Genomic DNA, 27,127 nt, shown 5'->3' with positions numbered 1-27,127 from the left:
GGCCGCCATCATGTGGTCGTTCATGCGAACAGCAGGCCAACCAGACAAACACTTAGAATACTGTGGTGGAAAGTGTTACAAACTGTCAATTAGGCTTAACAAATTCCCGGTGTCACGCCGCCCGCCAACACTGCTCCTGTCAGAGCTACTGCGGTATTCCCACAAACGAAGGGGAAAACTGCCAAACACTCACCAGAGTCTCAGCAGCCGGGTCTGTATCATTAAGGATGCCGTCCGCTCCAGCTGTGAATAATAAAGGGTTTCCTGTTTAACCCCTTAAAGGGCCAGATCAGTTAATGTAATATGGGTGTGTTACCCACATAAGCTTGATCACATGTTTCCCTACAGCCTATCAGGAAACACTTTTAGCTATTTAAACCCAGTTTGTCCATTTCTCAGTTCCCTGTTGTGGTTTCCAGTTGGTTATCCGAGAGCATGTTCTGACCTTGGCTTCCCTTATTGACTATCCGATCTCTGTATTCCTTAACCTTTGGCTTGGCTTCTGACTATTCTATTATCTCCATTCCTTGACCTTTGGCTTGTTATACCTTTGTCTTTGCTTTTCCCTATCTTGCGTCTTTTTCCTTTATACGTTAAATCCGGCCATTCTAAGGCCCGGTAATACGTCTTAGGTATTTACTTTATATCTACTTAAGTTCTGCGTGTTGGGCATCTACAATAATCCTGACACCCAGGCGGTCTCTGGTTTGTGCGGCTGTTCGGGAACCGAACCATATAATCACGAACAGAGCCTTTTAAAAGTATTTTAGCCAGGTCTATTGCAGGGGGCCATAGTCCTGAGGCAGGTAAGTAGGCCCCTTGAAGAACACGGGGCAGAGGCATTTCTGCTACAATCTGCTTATAATGAAACAAGTGTATTGTTATTTCCTGTCCTAATGTGTTTTATACCCCACTTCCTATAGACTGTAAGCTCGTTTGAGCAGGGTCCTCTTCAACCTATCTTTCCTGTAAGTTTTCTTGTGATTGTCCTATTTATAGTTAAATTCCCCCTCTCATAATATTGTAAAGCGCTACGGAATCTGTTGGCGCTATATAAATGGCAATAATAATAACAATAAATTAAAATCCTAAGGTATATAGTAAATCTTAAGGTATATAGTAAACACTAGTTTGTCCAAATAGATAATGAGCCTCGCTCTACTGCATCCTTAAGAAGAAACTACAGGTTTTAATAACTAGGAGAAACACCAAAGAGCAGAAGGAACTAAATGGAAGGCAAAACAATTGCTATTTTCAAGATAAAATCTTGAGGCTTTCTGGCATGTGTGACAAGAACTAGGACATATCAAAACCAGCGGCGTACATACCGCAGTCGCAGCGGTTGCAGCTACAACCGGGCCCATCACTCCAGTAGGCCTGGCCACCCTACGGACCCCCGCGACCGGGTACCAGCTGCCACATTTTGCGGCCCCGGCCTATGCGGCAAACCGACACGGCCGCATGTTAAGGGGTCCATCGGGTGGCCCATGCTGTCAGGGCCACCCAATGGATATGGATTGTGAGGGGGCCCGGTCTGCGCTGGGCGCTTTAACAGTGCGACCGGGCCCCCTGTGATGACATCAATGCTGGGAGGAAGTGACTTCCCGGTCACTCCTCCCAGCTATCAGAGCCCGCGTGGGAGGAAGCATTAAGCATTGAGCCCCCACTGGACCCTAGGGAAAGTAACAAAAGGTAGGAAACATCTTGTGTTTGTGTGTGTGTGTCTCTGTATGTGTGTGTCTGTGTATCTGTATGGGGCTGTGTGTGTCTCTGTATGTGTGTATGTATGTGTGTGTCTCTGTATGTGTCTGTGTGTGTCTCTGTATGTGTGTATGTATGTATGTGTGTGTCTGTGTCTCTGTATGTGTCTCTATATATGTGTATCTATGTATGTGTCTGTATGTGTGTGTGTGTCTGTATGTGAGTGTGTCTGTGTCTCTGTATGTATGTGTGTGTCTCTGTATGTATGTGTCTGCATGTGTTTGTCTCTGTATGTATGTATCTGCATGTGTGTATGTATGTGTCTGTGGGAGGGGGTTTTTGTATGTATGTGTCGGGGGGGCACAGTCAGGGGGGAGAGGGTCAGGGTAGAAGGGGAAGGGGGACGGGGGCCCACGGATCAGTTTCGCACCGGGGCCCCATGGATTGTGTGTACGCCACTGATCAAAACCCTTTTTCTTGAACTGTTATCATTTACATTTAAGGTACCAAGCAAATTTCATATCAATTGCCAATGTTAATTGGTAACTTTTTTGGCTTATTATTTTACACTACACATAAAAATCAAAATAGACCTGTATAAAGAACACAGTGAACTCAGTACCATCAGAAATCATAGCCCATAAAGCACTCAGATAATGACAGAGGGTTATTTTTCCAGTATATACCCAATTTCTCTTGTATCCCACTGTATGAGAGAGAAGAAAGGGGCAGGTTTGTGTTCTGTGTGGCTGGCATCGTTCAGAGTGACCCCATACCATTAATGAGGGGCACACCTTAGATACAGGTATAAGGGTATAACAGCCCTCACTGTGCCTCCTGTGCCCCTATCCACTGCAGCTTGCACAGTGCACACATCATGACACCCCCGTGCTGCTGCAGATGCCATCCCTCAGGTGGTTGCCATGGTTTCCGGGGGTCACATGCGCGTGCTGCCCCCCCTGGCGAGTGAATGCGGGGGGGCGGGGGATACACCGCTCGCCGTGTCCCTGGTACATTTCCAGCAGCAGGCTGTGCTCTGCCAGCGGGGGGGCGGCTCACTCACACAGGAGGCAATCAGGGATTACCTAGCGGCCGTGCAGCCCCCCCCGCCGCGGATGATGTAGGTGCGGGCAGACGTTGAGGCCGTGTACATGGTATACCCGCCCGTTCGCCAGCCGCAGGGTCCCCCTAGCCGGGGAGCAGGCCGCCCGGGCTCCGTCTGAGCAGCAGCGTGGGAAGGCGATCTGCATCACTGATGTAATTAAAGCGATCTGAGCAGCCAGGACTCCCTCCTCCCCCACTCCGTGTTGCGGTGTCTCCAAGATCCCGGACCCTCTCCTTCCTCCCGCAATCTGCCAGGGGCCCTCTGCACCATTAACCCCTTATGCACCGGGTCACTTATTACTCCTCGGACCCAGTGTCAGTACTCCCCCCATTTTACACTACCTTCAGCATTCACCTGCCCACACCCCTTCATTGACCCCTGAGCCAGACTTTGTGCTTCTCATGCCCCAGTAGTAGCCTGTGCCGCATGGTGTACCCCAGCCTGGAGCAGACCCAGGACATCTGACAGCTCTCCCCTCCTGTACCAGCTTCTCACACTTTCTCCTGGATCCCCCTCCCTCTCAAGGCCATTGCAGTGGATTCCTCATCTCCCCTACATTCCATCCCTGGAATTACTGCTCACTGTCTGGAGAGGCTCCCTTGTGCTGCAGCCTGGGGAAAAGAGACACATTGTATACACACCGATTAGCAGCAGCATTCATTTTTTTTTTTTTTTTTAACTTGTTACCCAAGTCCTCCTTTTGCCTATTGCCCCAGGAATGAGTATAGAAATCCCTGAGGGGCTGACCGAGCTGCTGCAGGGCTTTACTGTGGAGGTGCTGAGGAGGCAGCCTGAGGACCTGATTGACTTCGCCCTGCAGTACTTCACTCAGCTCAAGGAGTCTCACAGCCAGGGGACCACCCTCAGCCATGGCATGGACTTACCCTTCAAACACTTCAAGGGGGTCAACTTTTCCGAAGAACCCATGCAGACAGACTCTGAAAATGGCGATGAAGAAGAGGATGATGATGATGAGGAATTTGTGGGTATGTTACCCTGGAGAATAGTTGAAATAGGAAAAACATTGCCACCACCATTCATTAGCTTTCTTAGGAGCTTATTTTAGTAGTATGTTATGTTACATTTGTGTGAATTGGCATTACAATGCTGCATTGTATCTCAATGAGAAACACACCAACAAAGCCTGGCAAATGGGGGGTTCTTTATGGAGAAACTAAGGATGGGCATATTCTACCAGCTTGTATACAGGTGTCAGGTGCATGAAGCATACATAGCCAAAATGTACTTAGAATATTGGATTTCTTTTATATGATTCCTGTGCACAAATAATGTTATTTATAGATAATCCAATGGTGCTACCAAATATTTTTACTAGGAAGAATGATTTTTCAATTCTAGGTCTGGCATCAGTTGTTATATTACAAATCTCAGTGTAATACATATGACATTTTGATCTCTCTATCTATACCATTGATTTTGTAAGGTCTGTTCTCTATGGCTTCTGTCCATGTACAACAATTATATGTAATGTAGAAAGAATAATTGATGCTTCTGTGCACTTCCAGTGTTTCACTTGGATGCTTTGTTCTGCTTACCCTTACTTCACCCCACCTTGACTGAAACCAGTGGTAAAGATGCAGGAAGCAGAATACAGTGAGAATATCCAGATATATACAGTTGCAGTCATAGTGCTTTCAGACGTTTTCTATCCTGTGTACATTGTGTGTGTGTGTGTGTGTGTGTGTATGTTATGTCTGCACTAATGACAGAATTGGCCATCATCAGGTGGTTTCATTAATTTACTGAAGGAAAACACAAAACTCATCTTTGTTTCCATTCTTAATTTATTTGTAAAATAGGCTGGTGTGTTTTTTCCCTCTGCTGCCTCAGTGTGCGGGATCTGCGAACCAATCGGTGCTTTAGCCAGGATCATAGGCAGTACCACCTCTGTTACAGTGAATGAGATACATTATTCAGACATTTCTTGGTGAGAATGAAATTTCAATTGATTAATTGGATTCAGTCATTAATGTTAGATTTTTATTTTTTACATTTTTTTTAACATTTATCGTAACAACAATTTTATAAATATCGAGGTAATTAACTGTTCATTTAGTACACATGTATTTAGATAGATTTCAGTGTATGTATATATATATATATATATGTATAAATCACAATCTTTACTTTGCGTTTGATTAAATCAATGATTTAATTGTTAATTTAGTTTACCTATTATCATATGAAAGAAACTAATTGACTAGTTTGTCGCTTATCTTTAATCTCAATGAATAAATGAAAGTACAGATTAGATCTATTATTTAAAATGCATTTCTAGGCCACAAATGTTTAGGCAACAGGTCTAGAAATGAATTGAGATGGACAGATTAGGACAGAGGTAGACTACCTTTAGCACTCCGGATGTTGTGGACTACATCTCTTTAGGAAAGCTTATGGCCTCCAAGACTAACCCTTACCTCACATACCTCTCTTGCCCTCTCCTAAAGGGCAGCCCACCTGATTTGGTTGCAAATTCCTGTCCTAATGTGTTTTACACCCCACCTCCTATAGAATGTAAGCTCGATTGAGCAGGGTCCTCTTCAACCTATTGTTCCTGTTAGTTTATTTGTAATTGTCCTATTTATAGTTAAATCCCCTCTCATAATATTTTAAAGCGCTACGGAATCTGTTGGCGCTATATAAATGGCAAAGCAGGGTCAGAAAGGGTTATGCTCAAATGATCTAAAGCTCTAATTAGATCAAGCTTGCTTAGTTAATTTTTGTGCAATTATGCTTAAAGGACAAAAACAACTTAAGCTCTTGAAAAAGACCATAACATTCCATCCTAGAACAGGATTACAGGCTATGTTACGGCAGCGGGTCCTAGAGACTGGGGATTTAATAGACTTCACAGCGGAGAATGTTTGTCAAGTAGGTGTTCTCCACACCTGAATCACAGCGATGCTGGACGGTTGGCCCAAATCCATGATGCTCTCTGGAGGCCTCCCTCCCCAGCAGCAGATTGGGCTCCAGGGAGAAGAGGTAGTTGTTCTCTCTCCCCTGTGGCAGACAGGGTTCCAGGGAGAGGGAGGTAGCATGCCTCCCTCCCCATCGGCAGATTGAGCTCCAAGGAGAGAAGGTAGCTGGCCTCACTTCCCATTGGTAGAATGACCGCCAAGGAGAGCAGGTAGTAGGCCACCCTCCCAAGCATCAGATTGGGCTCAAAGTTGAGGATGTAGCCAGCCTTCCTCCACAGCGACAGATTGCAACCCATGAAGAGGAGATAGAGTTAGCTGACCTTCCTCCTCAGCGGCAGATTGCAACCTAAGGAGAAGACAAGGTAGCCAGTCTCCCTCTCCAGTGGCAGATCGCAACCCAGGAAAGGAGGTAGTTGACCTCTCTCCCTAGCAGCAGATTGGACTCCAGGCAGAGACGGTAGTCTGCCTCCCTCCCCAGCAAAAGGGGCAATTGTCACTGTGGGGATTGATATAGGGCCTCTGAAACTTACTGTGCATCCAGACCGACCTGAGGACCTCTCGTGATTGTCTGAACTTGTTTTATATATTGAGCTCCTGACAGGGAGATACCCTGAAGACCTTCAGAACCGGGACTGTGACGAGGTCCGGTCAATCATTAAGCTGGTATCGGTCAGTTCCTCAACCTCCAAATAGAGCGCTATTTTGCGGGGAAGTCAGGGAGGCATCGGATGATACCTGGATCTTGAGAGCACTCCCCTCCCTGAGGGTTCAAAACCACAATAAGCTGCTGCACCCTTGCTGTATCGGAGTATAGGTGCGAACCAGTAAAAATGTAATATGCTGTAATTCGGGCGCGGACCCTCCTATTGGAGTGCTATTTGGACAGCGAGAGTGCTCTGTGACAAGCCTTCTAGGGATATATATGAGAACATTTCCAGTTCGGCTATTTTGGCCTTAAATTTGTAAGTTACTTTGAATTGACTTCGAATTCTCACTTATACTGCCAACTGGCAATCGCCTGTTATGGTTCTGTCAGGATTGCTAGTAGATCCAGCACGCAGAATTATATCACATCTAGGACTAAAGGTAATGTCTTACCGGGCCTTAGAATGCCCGACTTAACGTACCAGAGAATAGTCAGAATACTTGCCGAGGTCAGGGACACAGAAGGAGGGAAAGCCAAAAGTCAAGGATACCAGAATACAGTGTAGTCAAAACGAAGCCAAAGTCAGTAACCAGAAATAAATGCTCAGGAACACACTCTCGGAGAACCACTAAGGGAAACCACGACACGGCAATGAGAAGTAAATATGTGTTTAAATAAGCCTCCTAAGGATCCGATTGGCCGTTACCGGCCTTTGACCCCAGAACGTGCGTGTGCTTCTTTTGCATGATGTCACACGCACGTTGACGTCAGCTGTGGGCGGACGTGGGGCTATAAAATGGCGTGGATCCGCAGCAGTCGGCGTCCACCCACATGTTACAGGAGTCTGGTATACTGGCGCATAGCAGCTGAGCGGCACAAGGTGAGGATGAATATGTTACAGGTTCTCGGCTTTAGTTACATAGTTTAGTTACCTAAACTTCAATTTTTTTGATATCTTGTCTCTTAAAATTGAAAAATTGCCAAAATAAATTGATATTTAAACATTTCTTCTTATAAATAGATAAAGACAGTTACTAGATAAAGTCTTAAAGGGGAACCTTCATGCTTCAGGATATTTAACATTATATTTACGTCTCTCATATTTTAGCAAATTTGTGTCTCTGATGTCTGAAAAAAAAGTCAAAGTCGAAATCCTCACAGCTGTATTTACCTCTATTCTGATACTGGGTGCCGCTATCTTGGTTCCCTATCAGTTGGCTTAAATGTTGTCCTTTTCTGCCCTTAGTCATAATTATTTTAAGAGGCTCAACAGAAACAATGTTTCCATTTGGTTCTTCATTTGCATTTCATAATTTAATAGACTGGCTGCGTTTGCAATAAAGCGGATTGTGATGTTGCTAGCTAAAAACTTAAAATACAGAGAATCACTTGAAAAAGGCAAATACAAGTCCAATGTAGTTACTATTGTGCACAAGAGAGTAAAAATGTATACATGGTCTAATATGTGCTATGCTATTGAGAAGTGGTATTTCACTTTGAGATGCTGGGCACACTACAGTGGCCAACGGGGATCAGAATCCGGAAAACAGAAAGCAGAAAACTGCTCCACAGGAGTCACATCAATGCATTAGTCATTTCTCTATATGAGAATGTGACCAACTCCTCCATTATCTTCATCTCAATGTACACACACTCAGCATTAGGAGGGGTGGTTTCCCGCTAATGTACTGGGATGAGGGATTTAGTGGCAATGAGAAGACATGGTCGTGTTGGAGAGGACAAATCGGAGGGATAGTCTGCTCAGTATCTAACAAATACCAGCAGTGCCTATAAAGCTTGTGTGAGTGGGATATTACTGGGAATGAACAATGGACAATGTTCTACATTAAATGGCCAGAGGTCTATCCTTTATCCTAACTCATAGAGCAGCATGATGCTATCACTGACAATACTCCCAATCCAACCTAATCCCTGTGGACAATATGAATATTTTAGTGGATTGCATCCTAACAAAAATATGGAACAAAAGATAGGGGGGAAAAAAATAGAACCAGTTTATAATGAAGGACGTAAGTGAGAAGATAAAAGGTCATCAATAATTATTGATTTGTAATCCTTTTTGCATTTGTGAAGAGTTGAGTCATTGACCCAGATCCTGGCTTTAGCGTAAGAGGGCATGAGTCATCATGTCTTGCATAGGACCAAATTACTTGAAGACCACAGCCAAGAGTAAGTCCAGCTTACTATTTTCTAGGACAGCAGACAATAACAAGGCAATCAGCTTTTTTGTCTGATGCAATGCAAGATTCTTTTTAAAGCCCTTATGGTATCTCCTCTGGAATGAAGCAGCTTTAAGTGGGTGGATAATTGTAGGGTGCATGGGACTGATTTTGGAAATCAATTTGATATCGTTCAGCAGTGAATTTGATTTGTAAAAGTTATACAGCAGGAGATCTTTACCATATTTTTAAAAAAGGGATAAAGTGCAACAGATTTAACATTTCACATGTCTGTTTCTGCTGTGGATCCAAAATAAAGATAAAATACCAGAAAATAGGGGGAAATCTTTCTTGACTCCAAAAAAGCTTTTACACTATATATAAATTATGTATTTGACCTTATCGGTAAATAATTAATATCCTTATTGTAAAAAAAAAAAACATTCTCCTCCTCTAAGAGAGATCCTATTTTTCTATTCTTTGTGGCAAATCTCTGCAAGGTTTAGAATTGACTGTAATGTTTGCTATTAGAGATTGTGGATGTTGATAGGGCCAGGACTTTTTTCATAGGGAATGTTTTCAAATTTTAGTGTTGTTCATTGATTTGTAGCACCGTTGTCCTCACAGTTCTTCTTAAAGCTTATTTGTAAATAACCAAAAAAGGACCTTAAAGGACCACTATAGGCACCCAGACCACTTCAGCTTAATGAAGTGGTCTGGGTGCCAGGTCCCTCTAGGTTTAACCCTGCCTGCTGTAAACATAGCAGTTTCAGGGTTAATACTGTCTCATTGACAGCCGCTAGAGGCGCTCCGGCGCTTCTCACTTTGATTTTCACAGAGAATGAGAATGCTTTCCTATGAGACTGGCTGAATGTGCGCGCGGCTCTTGCCGCGCATGCGCATTCAGCCAATGACGGAAGAAGAGGGAGGAGAGTCCCTTCCTTCCCCTTCAGCACCACAGGAGTGGGACCCTGAGGGTGGGGGCACCCTCAGGGCACTATAGTGCCAGGAAAACAAGTATGTTTTCCTGGCACTATAGTGGTCCTTTAATACCATGTGGCCATCAGGCATTTTTGAGCAATTATTCTTCTATATTCAGCATATAAAAGTTTAATGAAGTCTGTGCAAGAAAAAATAATAATCAATGAAGCACTATGTTTTGCAGCACTTACAGATGGATAGAGAAATGTTCGAAGAGAATGAAAAATAAACCATTTGCTAAAAAAAAGTCAATCAGGTTTTTTTGTTTTTTTTACAAAAGTTCTGGACAAAAGTGATAACCTGTGCATGGCAGTTTGTATCAGTTGCAAAATATTTGATGTACTGTATCAATTTGCTTTGTGGTTGACAATGCAAATAATAGGAAAGCAGCATAGGAGAACATAAGAGATACGTATCCACATATTACTGCAATGTGATGTGCGTGACATGTGCTAAACTTGATTTTTAATAGCATCATAAAACAGGACGCCCTCCAAAAGATGTGCAGAGGAGCGAAATAAGTTGTGCAACATGAAAAAGTAACTTACTTTGCAGCTGCCATCTTCAAGAAGACATAAGGAGTTATATGGCTGTGTGTACATAGGGGCAGATGTGGCAGCACATCAGAAGTTTTTCTTGCAATTATTAAAATGAACACCAAACTAGGATATGTGCAACTTAGTCTAGGACATGGCTGCCTCCTTAAAGGAACACTATAGGGTTAGGAACACAATCATGCCCACTTTGCCCCCCTAAATATAGTAAAGTCTTACCATTATTCCAGTCTGCTGCTGTTGGCCCTGCCCCTGATCTGCCTTCTTGGCTGACATAATCAGAAATGTTGTTAAAGCATTGGATTGGCTCAGAATGTCAAGAAGGCAGATCAGGTCATCAGCACAAGCCAAACACACCCAGCCAATAAGCATATCCTAACAGAGATGCATTGAATCAATGCATCTCTATGAGGAAAGTTCAGTGCCTCCATGCAGAGGGTGGAAACACTGAATGGGAGTGCTGCACACTGTGCAGCACTGCCCCAGGAAGCACCTCTAGCAGCCTTTTGAAGGTTGTTCAGTAAGGGCCAGCTCGTCCATAAGGTGACACAGGCGGCCGCCAGGCCCGGGGTGCGCTAGATGAGAGTGACCGGCAAGAAGAAAACGCACAGCGCTCCCTCCTACCAGCCACTCAATGTAGCGTAGAGGACCGCGGTACAGGAGTCTGTATGAGAGAGCACTTCCTGCCAGTCCGGCCAGGTACCGCAATCAGACGCTCCTGTACTGCGGTCCGCTCCGCTCGGCCACGGTACAAGAGAGCTGTTGAGGCATACCAGGGTGGGAGGGGTGATGACCACAAAGGGGGGGGAGTGAGAGGAACACGTAAGGGATGGGGAGACCACTAAGGTGGATGGCGGGGCACTAAGAGACGGGGAAGCAAGGGGAGAGGACCACTAAGGGACATGGAGGGGAGAACCACTAAGGGATGGGAGGGGAGAGGACCACTAAGAGACAGGAAGGGGAGGCGAGAGGAACACTAGGGGACATGGAGGGGAGGGGAGGGGAACACTAAGGGACAGTTAAGAGAGGGGAGAACCACTAATGGACAGGAAGGAAAGGGGAGAGGTCCACCAAGGGACAGAAAGGGGAGGGGAGAGGAACACTAAGGGACTGGGAGGGGAGCACTAAGGGACATAGAGGGGAGGGGAGCGTGGCATACAGGGGGCCTAACTGGGGAGAAAGACGCACAGAGGGGCTGGAGATGAAAGAGACACACAGAAGGGTCTGGGGTGGTAAAACAAAGGGGCTGGGGGTGAAAGAGATACAGAGAGGCTGGAGAAGAGGAAAAGGAGACACAGATGGGCTGGGGGTGACAGACGGGCGGGAATGAAAGAGAAACGAAGGAGCTGGGAAGAGTAAAATACATAAATGGGCTGTGAGAGAAGGGGAGACACAAAGGAGCTAGGGGGTGTAAGACACGCAAAGAAGGGATGTAAGAGATACACAAGGGAGAAAAATAGGGCATTAGATACACTAAAGGACGTAAGACAGTTAAAAGAGGGGATAACACAGAAAGGGGGGGTTAAGAGGCACACAGGTGAAGATGCTTTAGTTTGGTGATGGGAGGGAGGACGCCAAAATATCTTTGCCTGTGTACCCAAAAATCTTTGCACTGGTCCTGTGGCCATTGGAGATGCTGTAAATCTCAATGCTGTAATGTAAACTCTGCATTTTCTCTGAAAAGACAGTGTTTACTGCAAAAATTCGGAAAAGAATGATTCTACTCACCAGAACAAATATGATAAGCTGTAGTTGGTCTGGTGACTATAGTGTCCATGTAATCCTATAGGAAATCCAAGGTGACCAGGGAAGCATCATTGTATGTAGCAAGTTAGAAATTAAAAAAAATACTGAAGGTAACATTTACTGTAATGGAGTGACAGGCATTCCCATTATACAGCCTAATTATCATACAAGTAATATCTATGTGGGGTGGCCCCAAACCAATAATAAAATGACTTTCATGCTACATAAATTGTAATTTGTTCATTGTTTTCAAACTTTGTGGAAATTTGACACATCTAGTATTACCTCTACTAGAGGTTACCGTATTTATTCGAGTATAACGCGCACACGTGTATAACGCGCACCCCTAATTTTCGATTAAAAATCGGTATAAAATTTTATACCGATTTTTAATCTAAAATTAGGGGTGCTTGTTATACTCGAATAAATATGCTCCGATAATACCGACCGCCGGGCTCATTACAAGCCCAGCGGTCCTGGGGGGGCGGGCAGCAAGCGTTTACTCACCTCTGTGCAGCTCCTCCAGCTTCCCAGTGTAAATCTCGCGAGACCCGCGGCCAGCTCTGACGGCCGCGGGTCTCGCGAGATTTACACTGGGAAGCTGGAGGAGCTGCACGGAGGTGAGTAAAAGCTTGCTGCCAGCCCCCCCCCCAGGAACGCCAGGCTTGGAATGAGCCCGGCGGTCCTGGGAGGTATAATTGGAGCACCCACTCGAATATTTATTCAAGTATAACGCGCACCCCTAATTTTAAATTAAAAATCGGTACAAAATTTTGCGCGTTATACTCGAATAAATACGGTAACTACCAGAGATTGTTGCATCCAAGCAAATTAATAAACCATTACACCCCTAAAGGATGGAGCCAATTGTACACGTTGTGATCAAAACAAAACATAAACAAAACCTGGAATTTACGCTATATGTCTGTTCAACCATAATTCACCTCTTTCATATTAAGTGCACCCACACTTATTATATATCATTTTTATATATAATTTTGTTCAGGAGAAACAGGGCTTTTATTTCATCTCACATATTTATATATGAATCATAATTGTGGATAAAATCTTGAAAAGTGTGAGACATTTTGTTATTTTTCAAGTTCTACATGACATTTTAACTGTGAATGTCATAACATAATACTATTAGATTTTACTGCAATAAAATACACATATTTGAATTCAGCAATGTCTCAGGTGTACCACAGTACCATCCATGTACAGGTTTTATGGGTTTTTGGAAACTTACAGGGGTCAAACTCCCCTTTTCCATTTTTGCACATTGAAATTTGACAGACTGGTTTGCTGAGCCTATGTGACCTTTGAGACCATATGGTAGTCCAGGAATGAAAATTAACCCAATCTTGGCATACCATTTATAAAAGTAGACAACCCAGGGTAATCAAAATGGTCCCGCAGGGTCCACTGTATAGGAACACTTTAGGGTCAGGAACACAAACATGTATTCCTGACTAAATAGTGTTAACCCCCTCTCCCCCCCCCCCAGCCCCCTTAAAAGTTAATAAAATGCACCTTATTTCCAGCACCGCTGGTCCCGCCCCCCAGCCCCCTTGGTGATGTAATCCCCATGGGGAAAGCATTGGATTGGCTAAAATTGGCAAGGGAGCAGGGCCAAATGCAGTTTTGGCCAATCAGCACCTCCTCATAGAGATGCATTGAATCAATGCAGAGTGTGGAGATGCTGAATGGCACTGCTGCCTACTGTGCAGCACTGAGCCAGGAAGCACCTCCAGTGTTTGCATTAAAATGCCTGCATACAATGATTATACTCACCAGGACAACTACATTAAGCTGTAGTTGTTATGATGACTATAGTGTCCCTTTAATAATTCCTTATTTTTTATGTGCATGTTAGGAACATATAGTATACATTGGACACTAGCAAATCAGCACCGATGTGACATGCTGTATCAGGATAAGTGTACATATAAGTCAGCACATTTTTTTTTAAATTGATAGTAAAGAACAAGAATAAAGTGCAGGTTGAGTATAACATTAGTGTTATATTTGTGTAGAGTAATGTCGCACGAGTACAACAGTAACCCTCGTGTACAGGTTTTATGGTGTTTTGGGAAGTTACAGCTTCAAACATGAAATTTGCCAATTTCTGTTTTTTCAAATTGAAATTTGTTAGATGTTGCCTTTGAGACGGTACGGCAGGCCAGAAATGAAAATGAACCCCACCATGGCATACCATTAAAAAAATTAGACAACCTAGGGTATTTAAAACGGGGTTTGTTCAGTCTTTTTTAGTAGCCACTTAGTCACAAATGCTGGGCCAAAGTTAGCGTTCATATTTGTTTTTTGCATTTATTACACAAAAACTGCACTTTTATTGGTGATATCGTCGTGATAAGTTTTTACTGTTTTGAAACACTCATATTTGTGTTCAGCAAAGTCTCCCAATTACAATAGTACCCCCCATGTTCAGGATTTATGGTGTTTTAGAACGTTACAGGGTTAAACATAGGACTTGCAAATTAAATTCTCTGGACTTGCTGGCTGGGTTGTCAGGTCCCTCAAATTATATTTAATACAATTACTTAATTATGTAAAAAGATTAAATAAATATACACGTAGAATTTAAACATATATACATATTTATGTATTTAAATCCTACGTGTATATTTATATAATTATTTATGTAATTTTATCTATTTATATGTATATATTTTTTATTTATTTTTATATATTTATATTTATATATATATATATATATATATATGATCAAAATACTTTTAGAATGAAATTGCATACATATAAAAAGATTTAATTTTTTTATTGATTTAATTAATTTCATGTATTTATTATTTTCATTTTATTAATGAAGAGGATCACGGCGAAGGTGAATAGGAGCTGGGCGCAGGGGCTCAAAGCCGTTACGGTGTTAACGGGTTAGGATACATACACTACTTTATTTGTTTTAATGGGACACTACACTGCCCAAATTGGTAGAATTCACTGTTTCGTAGATACACTGCAAATTTCTCATGGATGTATTCATTGGGAAAATATCTTTAACCCCTTAAAGACACATGACATGTGTGACATGTCATGATTCCCTTTTATTCCATAAGTTTGGTCCTTAAGGGGTTAAAGAGCTTGTGAAATTTGCAGTTCTAATGAACTGCAGCCTTTGCAAGTCCTCTCCTTTATCCCAAGAAGAGACTAACAGTCTCTTCACGTGGAAAATAGCCTATCAGAGACTTCTCATTGAGAAGTTTTTGAAGCTCTCCTCTGTGTATGCGCCTGCTCGGGTGAACATGTGTTAGTTCTTGCATGCAGACATTGCACAGCATTCTGATCTGAGGTCTGAGAAGGAGGTATGCTGGGGGAACTAACAGAAGCTGGAAGCAAACCTCCCTGGCTGTTTACTAATTAGATTTTTTTTTAAAGTGCAGCTTTCTCATAGGAAATTAAATAGGATAATCCTCAGACTCGTCATCAAGCATGCTGAAGTGCTTTACAAGTGTGGCGTGGTCCCTTAAATATTAATTTAGCTTAATTTTAAGTGGAATTTAGAGTTTGAATAATATATAAGTTGAAGAGCTGCTTGCCAGTATTTTTTGTGAAAAGAAAAATTAAATAGCTATTTGACCTATTTAAAGGGACACTATAGTCACCCAGACCATTTCAATTTATTGAAGTGGTCTTGGTGCAGTGTCCCTGTCCCCTTTAGTCCTTCAATGTAAAACATAGCAGTTTTAGAGAACTGCAATAATTACCTTCTAGAACTAACACTGGCTCTTCCTGGATACTAGCGGAATGTGAGTGTCTTAAGTGACGCTGGACATCCTCACGCTCTTCATAAGGACAACCTTGAAATCACCATTGGAAAGTATTGACACAATGCTTTCCTATGAGAGGGGTGCTGTCAGGATCCAAAAATCTGTTCCTGCAGTAACTAATATTTGCCACTACTGGCCTCCCTAACCACTAGCACAGAGATTTCCATCTCATCTAATTCAGATCTTATATAAGGTTACATCCAACTCACCTCATGGCCTTGCCATTGAAGTTGATGATTGCCTGAAAGACCTCAAATCCTGGCTCCTGTGTTATAACCTGTGGACTTACCTTATTGGCTTCAAAACCTGCTTGACTCACAACCTACTCCAAATTTACCTGAACAACTATACATACTTGCTTTATTTACATACCTGCTCCATACCCGCCTGAACAACCCTGCATTCCTGCTTGACTTCCAACTTGCTTAATTCTATACTGGACTTTAATTTATTACTTTGTGGCTACCTGCATTACTCCTGCATTGGATTTACAAACATTCCAGATAATATTGGCATCAATCATGAAAGACCTGATACTGCAGTACAACCTCCAAAAAGACTGAACAACTAAAAAAATATATAATGCTAACTTTATATTTCTGTTTAGTTATTTGTTTTCCTGTAACTTATTACTTTATTAATATGTTTTCATTATCTTGCTTTACCTATCTCTCTCTTATAGGTTTCCCTGTTTCTTTATATCCTGTTCTGTGGCATATTGCCTAAATTCTGTTTTCCCTCAAGATTGTACCTATAATTTCTCTTATAGGTTTATCTTCAATCTCCTACCTATAACTTAATTTATAGGTTTACCTAATTTCCACTTTGGGCTTATTGTCTAAACCCTTTACTTCATAGCCTAGTTACTTCCCTATAACTTCAGTTATTCTGTTTTGTTTTCTATTTTTCTTTCCTATAACTTCAATTGTAGGATATCCTGTTTATACTATAATGCCTAAGATCACAAAAAAAGACCCTGAAGTTAACCCAGTGTCAGTCTCATCCCTGGCCTGCACAAGATCATGACAGGTGCCTAAGGTGCAAGGAAGGAGGGAGCCTAAGGGGACTATAGTTCTAGGGAATACAAATTTGTATTCCTAACACTATAAAATCCCTTTAACCCCTTAAGGACCAAACTTCTGGAATAAAAGGGATTCATGACATGTCACACATGTCATGTGTCCTTAAGGGGTTAAAGTGAACCTGTGACGCCATGTTAAAGGGACTTTCCATTGCTTAAATACAATAAATAAATGAAAAATAACTGCTTAGTAAATATATCCAAAATGAAAGCATGCATGCATTTAATTATGTATGTTTTCATGGGGGTTATATCTAAAAACGGCTTGCAAGGGCTGCAGTTCTCTTGTATGAGCCCTTCCCTTCTTCCTCAGCCCAGACTTTCTGTGGCTGTCCAATCACAGACTTCCCAATGCAGCTCAATGAGAAGTCTTTTCAAGGCAGGGGCTCTGAGTAATTCCCTGTCTCTTGAGTTTAGTTCCACTGAGCTAACCAGACCACACAGTAACAGGACCTGTTATTTGATTGACAGCTAGGAGATGTAACAAGGTAACATTATAAATTCTTAATTGCTGTAGCACCCACCTCTGGAGCCTCATGTGTCACACCCACCCTCTGATTTAATTTGTTCTGCTTTTGGAAATGTGCCCATTCATGATATCAACTGTTACGCTTCATTACCGAGTGCATGACAGTTGTCACTCCAATGCTATGCTCTCCAGCCAGTGCCTGAAGAGCACTCCAAGAGTATTTTCAAATGGTTTGACAAAAAAACAGCGATCAATGGTAGTCTGTGGGTATTGGGCAGCACAATGTTGTCAGGAAGTATAGTTTCCCTTTAATATTATTAACCAAAGTGGGAGAGATGCTTATAGTTGCATAAAGCGTTTGTTAATTTTAAGTCAGAAAGAGGATATTGGGTGTCTAAATATACACACAAATATAGAGAGACATGGATGAAGAAAGTTAGTTTTACACGGACTCATATGTGCAATAGCCAAATAAGTTTCATATTCTTATTAAAATGTGAATTCGGCATAGGACATGTTTAGTGTGCACACTATTTATTTGCCTTCGACATCACACTTGAACTCATTTTTCTTTCGTTAATATATAGGTCACTATACAGTGCTAAAAATACAACTTTGGCATCAAAATTATGCATAAATCATTATGCACGATTCCTTCTATTTGTATTTTTTTACCTTTCTGGTTTAATTTAAACAGTGCTTTTTATTTTTTGTTAGCACATAATATAATAAATATCAAAGTAAAACTATTCATATATGTATCCTGTAGGTTTAGAAAGTTAAAATTGGATTTAAAAAAAAAATCAATTTATTTGTTTTGTTTATTTCCAGAGTGATGACAATTAATGGATTAGGAAGAGCATAAATGAGCAATTGCTACAAGTCTATCTGGCAAAATAGGTATACCATGTATTAGGCATTCTGCCCATGCATGGACACACAATTACTTTTGAATGCATTTTAATAGGCAAATTGCTGTAACGAAAGTGAAAGAGCAAAATTATTTATTTATTTTATTTATAAAATATTTTACCAGGAAAGAAACATTGACATTTCTCTCATTTTCAAGTATGTCCTGGGTCCACAAAACATTGCATTGATACATTCGGGTACAATAAAATACAAAAACAATATTAATACACAATTTATACAAAATTTAACATAGAACAGGTAGGAAATATATAAGCAACCATAACAGGTGCATTCTGTTTTGAGGTATGTAGAGAGGGATCTCTTAAAGGACTTCGGGCTCGATGAAGATTTGAAATTGTGCGGGAGGTCGTTCCACAATTGTGGCACTCTGTAGGAGAAGGAGGATCAGGCCGCTTTCTTTTTGTATTGAGGTAGACTAAATAAAGTGCTGCTACTGGATCGGAGGTTATAGGAGGTGGGAACAGGCAGGGAGAGCATTCTGCTCAGGTAGGGTGGGAGTTTCCCAGAAAAGCTCTTAAACACAAGGCTGGAAAGATGAAGGGTGCGTCTGTATTCCAGCGACAACCAGTTTAGTTCTTTTAGCATGTCACAATGGTGGGTCCTGTAATTACATTGTAGCGCAAATCGGCAGAACGAGTTATACAATGTATTGAGTTAGTAATGTGGGATTGTGGTGCAGGTGCATATACTACATCCCCATAATCAATGATTGGCATCAGCATTTGCTGTACAATCTTTTCCTTTACTGTAGAGCTTAGGCAGGGTTTGTTTCTGTACATGCACCTAGTTTTGGATAAAGTTTTGATGCAAGTTTTTCTATGTGGAGGCCAAAAGATAGATTGTGGTCCAACAACATGCCCAAGTATTTGAAAGAGTGGACTGCGGTCAGTGTGCTATTTGAATTAGTTTTGATGGATAGGTGGGAATTGTGTAATTTGTGTAATTTAGGTACTGTTCCAAAGGTCATTGTGACAGTTTTGTCAGTGTTTAGGAAGAGTTTGTTTTTTGCAATCCACTTTTCTACTTCTGTAAACTGGTCTTGGAGCACAGCCTCAAGCTGCGGTAGATCAGATTTGCTCGCATTGATCATTGTGTCGTCTGCGTACATGTGTACATTTGAGGATTTGCAGGCATTAGGCAGATCATTTATAAATAATGTAAATAGTAGGGGGGCAAGAATGGAACCTTTGGGAACACCACACGTGACTGGGAGAGGGAGGGAGTCGCTGTCAGAAATGGACACATATTGCGAGCGATCCGATACATATGATCGAAAACAGGTTAGCGGACAATCACCAAAACCTGAGTTTTTGAATTTGTGCAGTAGAATGTCGTGGTCTACTGTGTCAAAGGCCTTTGCAAAATCAAGGAAAATAGCTCCAGTTAGATCTCCATGTTCCATGCCAGTTTGTATGTCATTGCAAACTTTTAAGAAGGCAGTTGTAGTGCAGTGATTTGGGCGAAAACCTGATTGTTCAGGGGTCAGATAGTTATAATGTTGGTGATACTAACATAGTTGCGTATGGACACATTTTTCTAAGAATTTTGACAATACTGGGAGCAATGATATTGGGCGATAGTTAGAAACCAAAGTAGTGTCACCACTTTTATGGATAGGCACTACTCTCGCAGTCTTCCAAAGTTTGGGTATGTATCCAGACACCAAGGATTCATTAATTAGGGTTGCGACAGGTTTAGCAAATGCCGGCGCACTGAGCTTCAACAGCATTGCTGGGATTTGATCATGTCCAGACTGGTTTTTCATTTTTAGATTAAGGTGTTTTTTAATGACACTAATAGGTACAGGTCTAAAAATGAACTTGTCTATATTGGGTCTTTGCAAATTTAGTGGGTCCCGATCCACATTTGTAGTTTCAGGATTTGTGTAATTTATCAGCTTGGCAATCAGAGTAGTGGAGCATCTGACAAAATAATTGTTAAAGGCATTTCCTACATCTAAGGGAAGTTGCAGGGTTTGGTTATACACTTTGACAGTAGAGGGTTGGGAGTGGATTGGGTGAGTTTGTAATTTATTTATGACTTTCCAAATGTTTCTAGGGTTTGATAGGTTATTGTTCATATATACTAAATCCACATGTTTTTACTTACACTAGCACAGCATACATATCTTTTATCATCTTTGCTAAATTTCACATACAGTGAAAAGCATTTGCAATCATCCAATGGGCACAGACCACTATTCTCTTATGGTCCTCTATGACATAGTCCATATCAGGGTTGGCACACATGATGATAGGGAAAGAGTGACGAAGATGTTCTTAGCTGGGAAGCATAGGAGAATCTACAAGGGTTACATCTCCAAAGCAGCAACAGAAATGGGGTATGTCACCTAAACTGTGACAATTGGAAAACAATAAAAAAAATAACAAACCAACCAAATAAATCTATAAAAGCAAAGTAAAACACAGTAGATATAGTTTTCATGGGCTGTTGAAGTTCTAATGCCTATGATTGAGTACATATATAGTTAAACTTTACTAAGGCACATGGAAGCCCAGATACGTTATGTAAAGCAGAATCCATAGGGTATAAGAGTTCCTATTTCCCTAAGTCTTGATGTTAAAGTACAACTGTGCTATGGTCTTAAAAAAACAAGATAAAAAGATCATATTGTTTTCTTAAAAATTACACTTCATTTCACACACGGTAAAAAGCACTTTCAGTGGACCTAAGCACATCAGGAGTACATAGTCTGATAAACATTCTGCCACAGTAGCACCACTATTTGCTTATTGTCCCCTACAAGGGAGTTTGTATCTGAACCAGCCTCCATCTCTGGTATCTACCCACAGAGAATTTACAGATTTTACTATTAACATGACGTAAAGTCATGATTTTATTAATGACACGGAGGCGAGTATTATGCTGCACTCTTTCTTTATTTACCTCAGCAGCAAAGAAAAATAACATTAAATCAGTATAAAAGAAACCAGTAAATAACATGAGGTATATCTTCCTAGCAACAGGAACAGCCAATCAGCATCCTCTTTGTAGCATAATAGGCAGTGTCCAGTATACAACTTCCTCTTTCTTGCGATCCCGAACAAGGACAACAAATCCAAATAAAAAGTGGGCTCCAATTAGAGGGTATACGAGCCTTAAACTGGATCTCGAAGTCAAGCTGGAAGAGAAAGGAGAATATGGTAATATCCAAGTATAAAACTGGATTTATGCATAAATTCGCATTACATGGAATATCATATATATATACATAACATGAAATTCAGTTTAGTCAAACCTTAAGCTCTTGACTGTCATTAACAAGGATAAAACCCAGTAATCAAAAAAGACTTACCGTGAAGTCAACTTACCCAGAGAAGACCAAACCTCCAGGGATGGGAGGGAGGGATAATACTCGCCTCCGTGTCATTAATAAAATCATGACTTTACGTCATGTTAATAGTAAAATCTGTAAATTTTATTAAGACACGGAGGCTCCTATTATGCTAGTTCAAAGCTGTGAAATTATGTCTCCAGTGAAGTGTTGAATAGGTCTAAAGTAGAAATCATGGAATGTAGACTCCGAAGACCAGCCGCTCTCATAATATCCTCCAAGCGACAACCAATCGAGGAAGCCTTAGAAGCCATTGCCCATCGAACAGAATAGGTATCAATACCTGCTAGAGACATAACGTATTTGACCCACCAGGCTAGAGTAGACACCGGACGATGCGACTTTTGGAAGGAGATGAAGAGTTCCTGTTTCAAAGGATTCCGTAACGTAGTGGAACGATGTTCACACACCCATTAGTATGCAACAGGGCAAAGGAGAGATCTATTAGGGAAAAAAAATTTCAAGACAATAGAGACGTCCCACAAGACAGAGTATCGTGGTAAGGGTGGATGAGCAAACCATATTCCTCAGAGAAGTCAATATATGACAGGATGTCAACCGACAGGCGTCCAATTGAAACTTTGATGGCCAGCAGAAGTGGACGATCGGTCCACAGTGCGATAGGCTTTACCTTCATCATAGAAGTCAGAAAAATGGAGGAGAGACATAAAAGGAGCCGATATGGGATTTAAATTTAATTTCATGCACCAACTATGCCATCTGCTCCAAGCAGATTTATAAGCCTGTCTCGTGTTGGGTGCACCCTTGATAAGTTGGGGAGTTGATTGCGAAACTCCCTTGACCGACCAAGGTTCCCTGAAATAGACTACACTATGAGATGCAAGAGACCTTGGAGAACAAGGGGATGAGGTACACCGTCCCGATCCTGAAGAAGGCACTTGAGAGATGGAAGGTCGATAACCCTCTTCATAAGAGGAGAGAACTATGGTTGGGACGGCGATAGAGGAGCCACAATCACCAGGTGTCGGACTGGTGATATCGATGGAAAGGCAACAGGGAATCAGTGCAAAGGGCAAAAAATCGTAATTCCTTGGAGAAAACATTCATAGCCAGTGTTATCGGATCTGGTCTCCAACTGAAAAAACTGGAAAGTTGAGCATTCAAACGAGAAGCGAAAAGATCTATTTGCAATAGACCACATAGGTTCCAGATGTCTTGGAAGACCATGGAATCCAAGTGCCCGTCGCTGGAATCTCTGAGTTGGCGTGAATACCAGTTCGCCGTAGTGTTGGAGAGACCTTGAATATATTCTGCCGTGACTGAAATGCTGTGTCTCAGGCAAAATTGCCAGCAATCACGAGGCATGTAGGTCAGAATTTTGTATTTTGTGCCTCCAAGTGATTGATGTAGCGGACTGCTGACACGCTGTCCATCTTCAGAATGATTGCGCATTGGGCTTGAGTTGGGGAGAAACTGTGGACTGCAAAGGAACCGGCCAGATGTTCCAAACAATTGATGTGGAGTGTCGATTCCAGGTTTGATTATCTGCCCTTGGTGGAAATATTTCCGCATTGAGCACCCTAACCGTGCAAACTTGCGTCGGATTTGATTATCAAATCTGGAGCTGTTCAAAATATAGTGCGCTTATTCCAAGCTTCTATGTGAAGAAGCCACCATTGGTGTTCACCCTCCGCTTCTGAGTCCAGAGTTACCATATCTGTGTATGATGCGCTGCCCTTGAGATAAAGTTTGTAATCGTTGTAGGGCTCGATAGCCAAGAAGACCTGGAAAAATGGCCTGTATAGATGCCGGTAGAAGGCCTAACATTCTCAACAGTTGTTTGAGAGACGAGTTGAGAGGTTGCTAGTGTTCGCCTATCTCCTTCTCGATATTGGCTAATTTTGCCACCGGAAGGTGTAGAGTTTGAAGGGTAGAATCTACAATAATCCAATATAACCCAGAAATTTGATTTGTTGCGTGGGAACGATAATGGATTTCTCCCAATTGATCAGGAAGCCTAGGTTCTCTAACAGAGTCAAAGTCCATGCAAAGTATGTCCGGATTAATTGAATAGACTGAGCCAGAATGAAAATGCCGTCTAAATATATTATAAGACGTGAGCTTGGTGAAGCACCATGGAGCTGAAGACAGTCCACATGGGAGGCACCTGAACCTCTATTTACTGCCCTACCATGTAAATTGCAGGAAGTTCCCGATCTTGATGTTGTACTGGGATAGGCACTGTGAGATATGCATCCTGCAGATCCAATTTGGCCATCGAATCTGCTGGTTGGAGAAGATCCCGTAAACAATGCCCTTCTTCCATCTTGTAAGTGCTGATATGCTCATAACTATTGAGCTGTCTCAAATTTATCACTGGACGGATACCTTTGCCTTTTTTGGGAAACAAGAAAAGGTTGCTTACGTAACCCAGGGTATGTGCCGGAATCTCTATGATTGATTGTCCACTGAGTCTGCGTCTCATTGGGAAAAAACAATTTCCCTTGATGGGGAACATTGAACAGGTAGAGAAAGGAAGTCTATGCAATACCCTTTCACAGTGTGAAGAACATAAGCATCTGATGAAATGAGGGATCATACATGGGAAAAATGTGTGAGCCTGCCCCCCCACTACCAGTAAGGAAGAATGGAAATTGTGAAGACTTCTTAGGAGCACCTCTTAGGCCACTAACAACCCAGGGTCTACCACTTTGTGGGAAGGAGGTTGGTATAGTGCATTGTTCAAAGAAATCGGCTCGTCAAGTATAAGAGCCTTGGTTCTGTCTAAAAGAACTTCTGTTTGTTTAGCCGGACAAAGGAGCCCAATTCTTTTACAAAGTTGTCCCCAAAGAGAAAACCTTTTGCCTGTGTTATCTGGCTTGTTCAGAGCCATAGTTAAACGTTTGGGCTCAATCTTGAGCAAGATCGATTTGTGGCCCCCCTGACCTTCCCTAAATATACTATAATCTTACCATTACTCCAATCTGCTGCTGCTCTACCCCTGATCTGCCTGCTTGGCTGACATCATCAGAAGTTGTATTTAAAACCAATCACAGGGGGCGGGGCCGGACCGCCGAGCTGGACGGTCGCACACAAGTTCAGCTCCTGCACCATACCCACAAATAAGCTTAAAAATTCTGGCAAACGACCTAACTACTACCCGGCAGCAAGGGTCTTCAGATCCACGAAGTTACCAGGTCCTGGGAGAGGCTGGCTCTCGCAGCTACAGTCCCCAGGAGGCGAGGCCCATGACTACCAAGTTGGGGCCTACGCCGGCGGTGAGAGGGGCAGGCGGCCGCTGCCCCACTATCCTGCCTGAAGGTACCAAGCCGGAGATTGAGACCCGGGCGGTCCTGGCCCTGTTCCCCCCCCCCCTTTGGACCGGCGGGGGTGATCCCGGTCCTCACCCGGAGGCTACACAGCCAGGGCTTGACGGCACCAGCATCATGCTCATAGGCCTGAACACGGCAACCAAGATGGCGATTACCATGTGCGCAGGGGCTGGGGAAAGGGAGTGCGCCCTCGCAGGGAGTAGAAACACAGCAACCCCACAAGCGACAACTTACCAGCCCATCACGCGGACCTCGCCACAGGCGAGCAGCGGAGGAGACCTTGCGCGAGCCACAAGGGCAGCGGAACCGGCCCACACTGCACCCGGCCTTCCACCACCAGAGACTGCCGACCTCGCAGCAGATCGAGGAACTCCCACAGCAAGGCCGACCACGAGAGCAACCCACACACACCTTCTGATCAACGGCGGCCATCACAACAGTCTCATCGAGCAGCCAACTGTATCACACAGCGCACAAGCAGCCATCCTGACAGGCGCTCACTTCGGGAAACCCAGAAAATTTACCCATGGCACACCGCACAGCGGCTCCCCCCGCCAGCGACTTTCAGCACAGCAGTCAAGCGAGGCGCACCGACAGCGAAGCCAACGAAGAGTCAGAAAGCACGCATGGCTGAACCCTGCTCGGAACCCTGCTCTTGCGGACACTCATGCTCTGTCACTCGGACACAGCAGATCGACCTGCCCCTACCAGCGAGATGTCACGCCAGCCCTGCAGTCAGCCCCTGGAGCCGGTATCAGTACATGCCCTTTAGACCAGCCAGGGTGATATTTTATGCGAAGCTTATGATTTAGACCCAGCATGTTCATAAATTAAGCTATTTGGTTCAACGTATCAGTAGAATCCCTTATTACACTCACTAAGCTAACTAGCCCTAACCCACTTTAATACCTATGCAGCCTTTGGTTTAGCGTTACCTCTTCTATTTTGCCTGACCTACATAACTTTGGTTTCTTATATTTACCAATGCTAAAGTGTGATTACGCTAGTCTAAATACCTAACTAACAATGTACACCTATAGATATATTCCTGTACTAATCGTAGGAAAATAACCTAAATCAAGCTCTTACTAAGCATGTATGCAGTATAGGTGTTTATGTTTAGTCAAAACTACAATGCTGAAACTTAAATGTAAAATTGTGCATGTTACTACTGTGCCCCGCATGTTCCGCGTGGGATAAACTGGAGGACTGCCTTTGGGGCACCTCTTGTCTGCTTATGTTACCTCTATGCGCTACAAAAATAAAGAATTAAAAAAAAAAAAAAAAAAAAAACAATCACAATGCTTTCTAATAGTAAAGCATTTGATTGGCTGAGTCTGTCAAGAAAGTAGATCAGGGGCAGAGCCAGCACAAGTCAAACACAGCCCTGGCCAATCAGCATCTCCTCATAGAGATGCATTGAATCAGAGAAAAGTTCAGTGTCTGCATGCATAGGGTAGAGACACTGAATGGCAGTGTAAAGGATCCTGCTATCCGTGCAGCGCTGATCCTTTTTAGCGTCTCCCGAAATCCAAGCTGAGTAGAGTAAAATAGTGATTAAAGCTCCCAATCCCCCAAACATGAGTCGAGACTTCATGAAGGGGTAAAACGATCTGTTTTAATGCTGGCCACACTCGGCCTTTTATGATGGTCTCCCAGCAAGGGAACTCCCACATGGGACCTTGTGGGAAACTGTGACATAAAATACAGAACCAATCCAGGTACAGTACAATTATTAAACACACCCACGGTAACAGTGAAACTACACCTCTCTATCCTTGAGATAATTGGCTTAAGCAGTTGGAGAAAACCTAATTATCTCCAGGCAGAGAGAAACATGCTTTTTGCTTTTTTACCTTTTAACAAAACTGTATTAAAATCAATAACTTATGTTTAGCCTAACATATTCCCCATGTTCCACATACCCCCAGATAGCTTGGATCTGAGCGCATAATATAGGCGAATAGCGCTCAGATCCCACGAACACAGTTCTCAATATCGTCGAGTAAAGTTTTAGTTCACCAGTTGTTCGCGCAAATGTACCCGAAAAGAGTTCCATAATTTCATCTACCTGGGGTCGGTCTCCTTCATCTGTTATGAAAATCCCGAAAGCATATTGTTCGTGCCTAACTAAACGAATGGCATGGATGGTGGTGAGCTTCAGCGGTGTTCGTCTAAATAAGTGTCCGAAAATAGTTCCAGAGCGTCGACGACAAACTACCGCTGAGCGTTCGGCAATTTAAAATGGCCGCCGCCACGTGTTCGCCAAACGAACGCCGGCCACCCAGGCATTTGCCAATTAAGCTGCAGTTAACTGCAGCTTCTGGGTGGCTAA

The 27,127-nt window shown here is 42.7% G+C and overlaps 1 protein-coding gene across 1 annotated transcript in view; it reads left to right on the top strand.

The window, feature by feature from the left end:
* Positions 1–2,730: 2,730 nt before the first annotated feature.
* The window catches only part of PRKAR2B (protein kinase cAMP-dependent type II regulatory subunit beta), a 143,061-nt gene continuing 118,664 nt past the window's right edge, over positions 2,731–27,127 (top strand). Inside the window, exon 1 of the mRNA XM_063448096.1 lies at positions 2,731–3,792. Within this exon, the coding sequence (XP_063304166.1) occupies positions 3,525–3,792 (268 nt within the window). The 5' untranslated portion in view covers positions 2,731–3,524. The remainder of the gene's footprint in view (positions 3,793–27,127) is intronic.

Source organism: Pelobates fuscus, chromosome 3, assembly GCF_036172605.1.
Source record: "Pelobates fuscus isolate aPelFus1 chromosome 3, aPelFus1.pri, whole genome shotgun sequence".
Taxonomy (NCBI): Eukaryota; Metazoa; Chordata; class Amphibia; order Anura; family Pelobatidae; genus Pelobates; species Pelobates fuscus.
The sequence above is the reverse complement of the archived record's forward strand: the minus strand, read 5'-3'. Positions and strand labels throughout refer to the sequence as shown.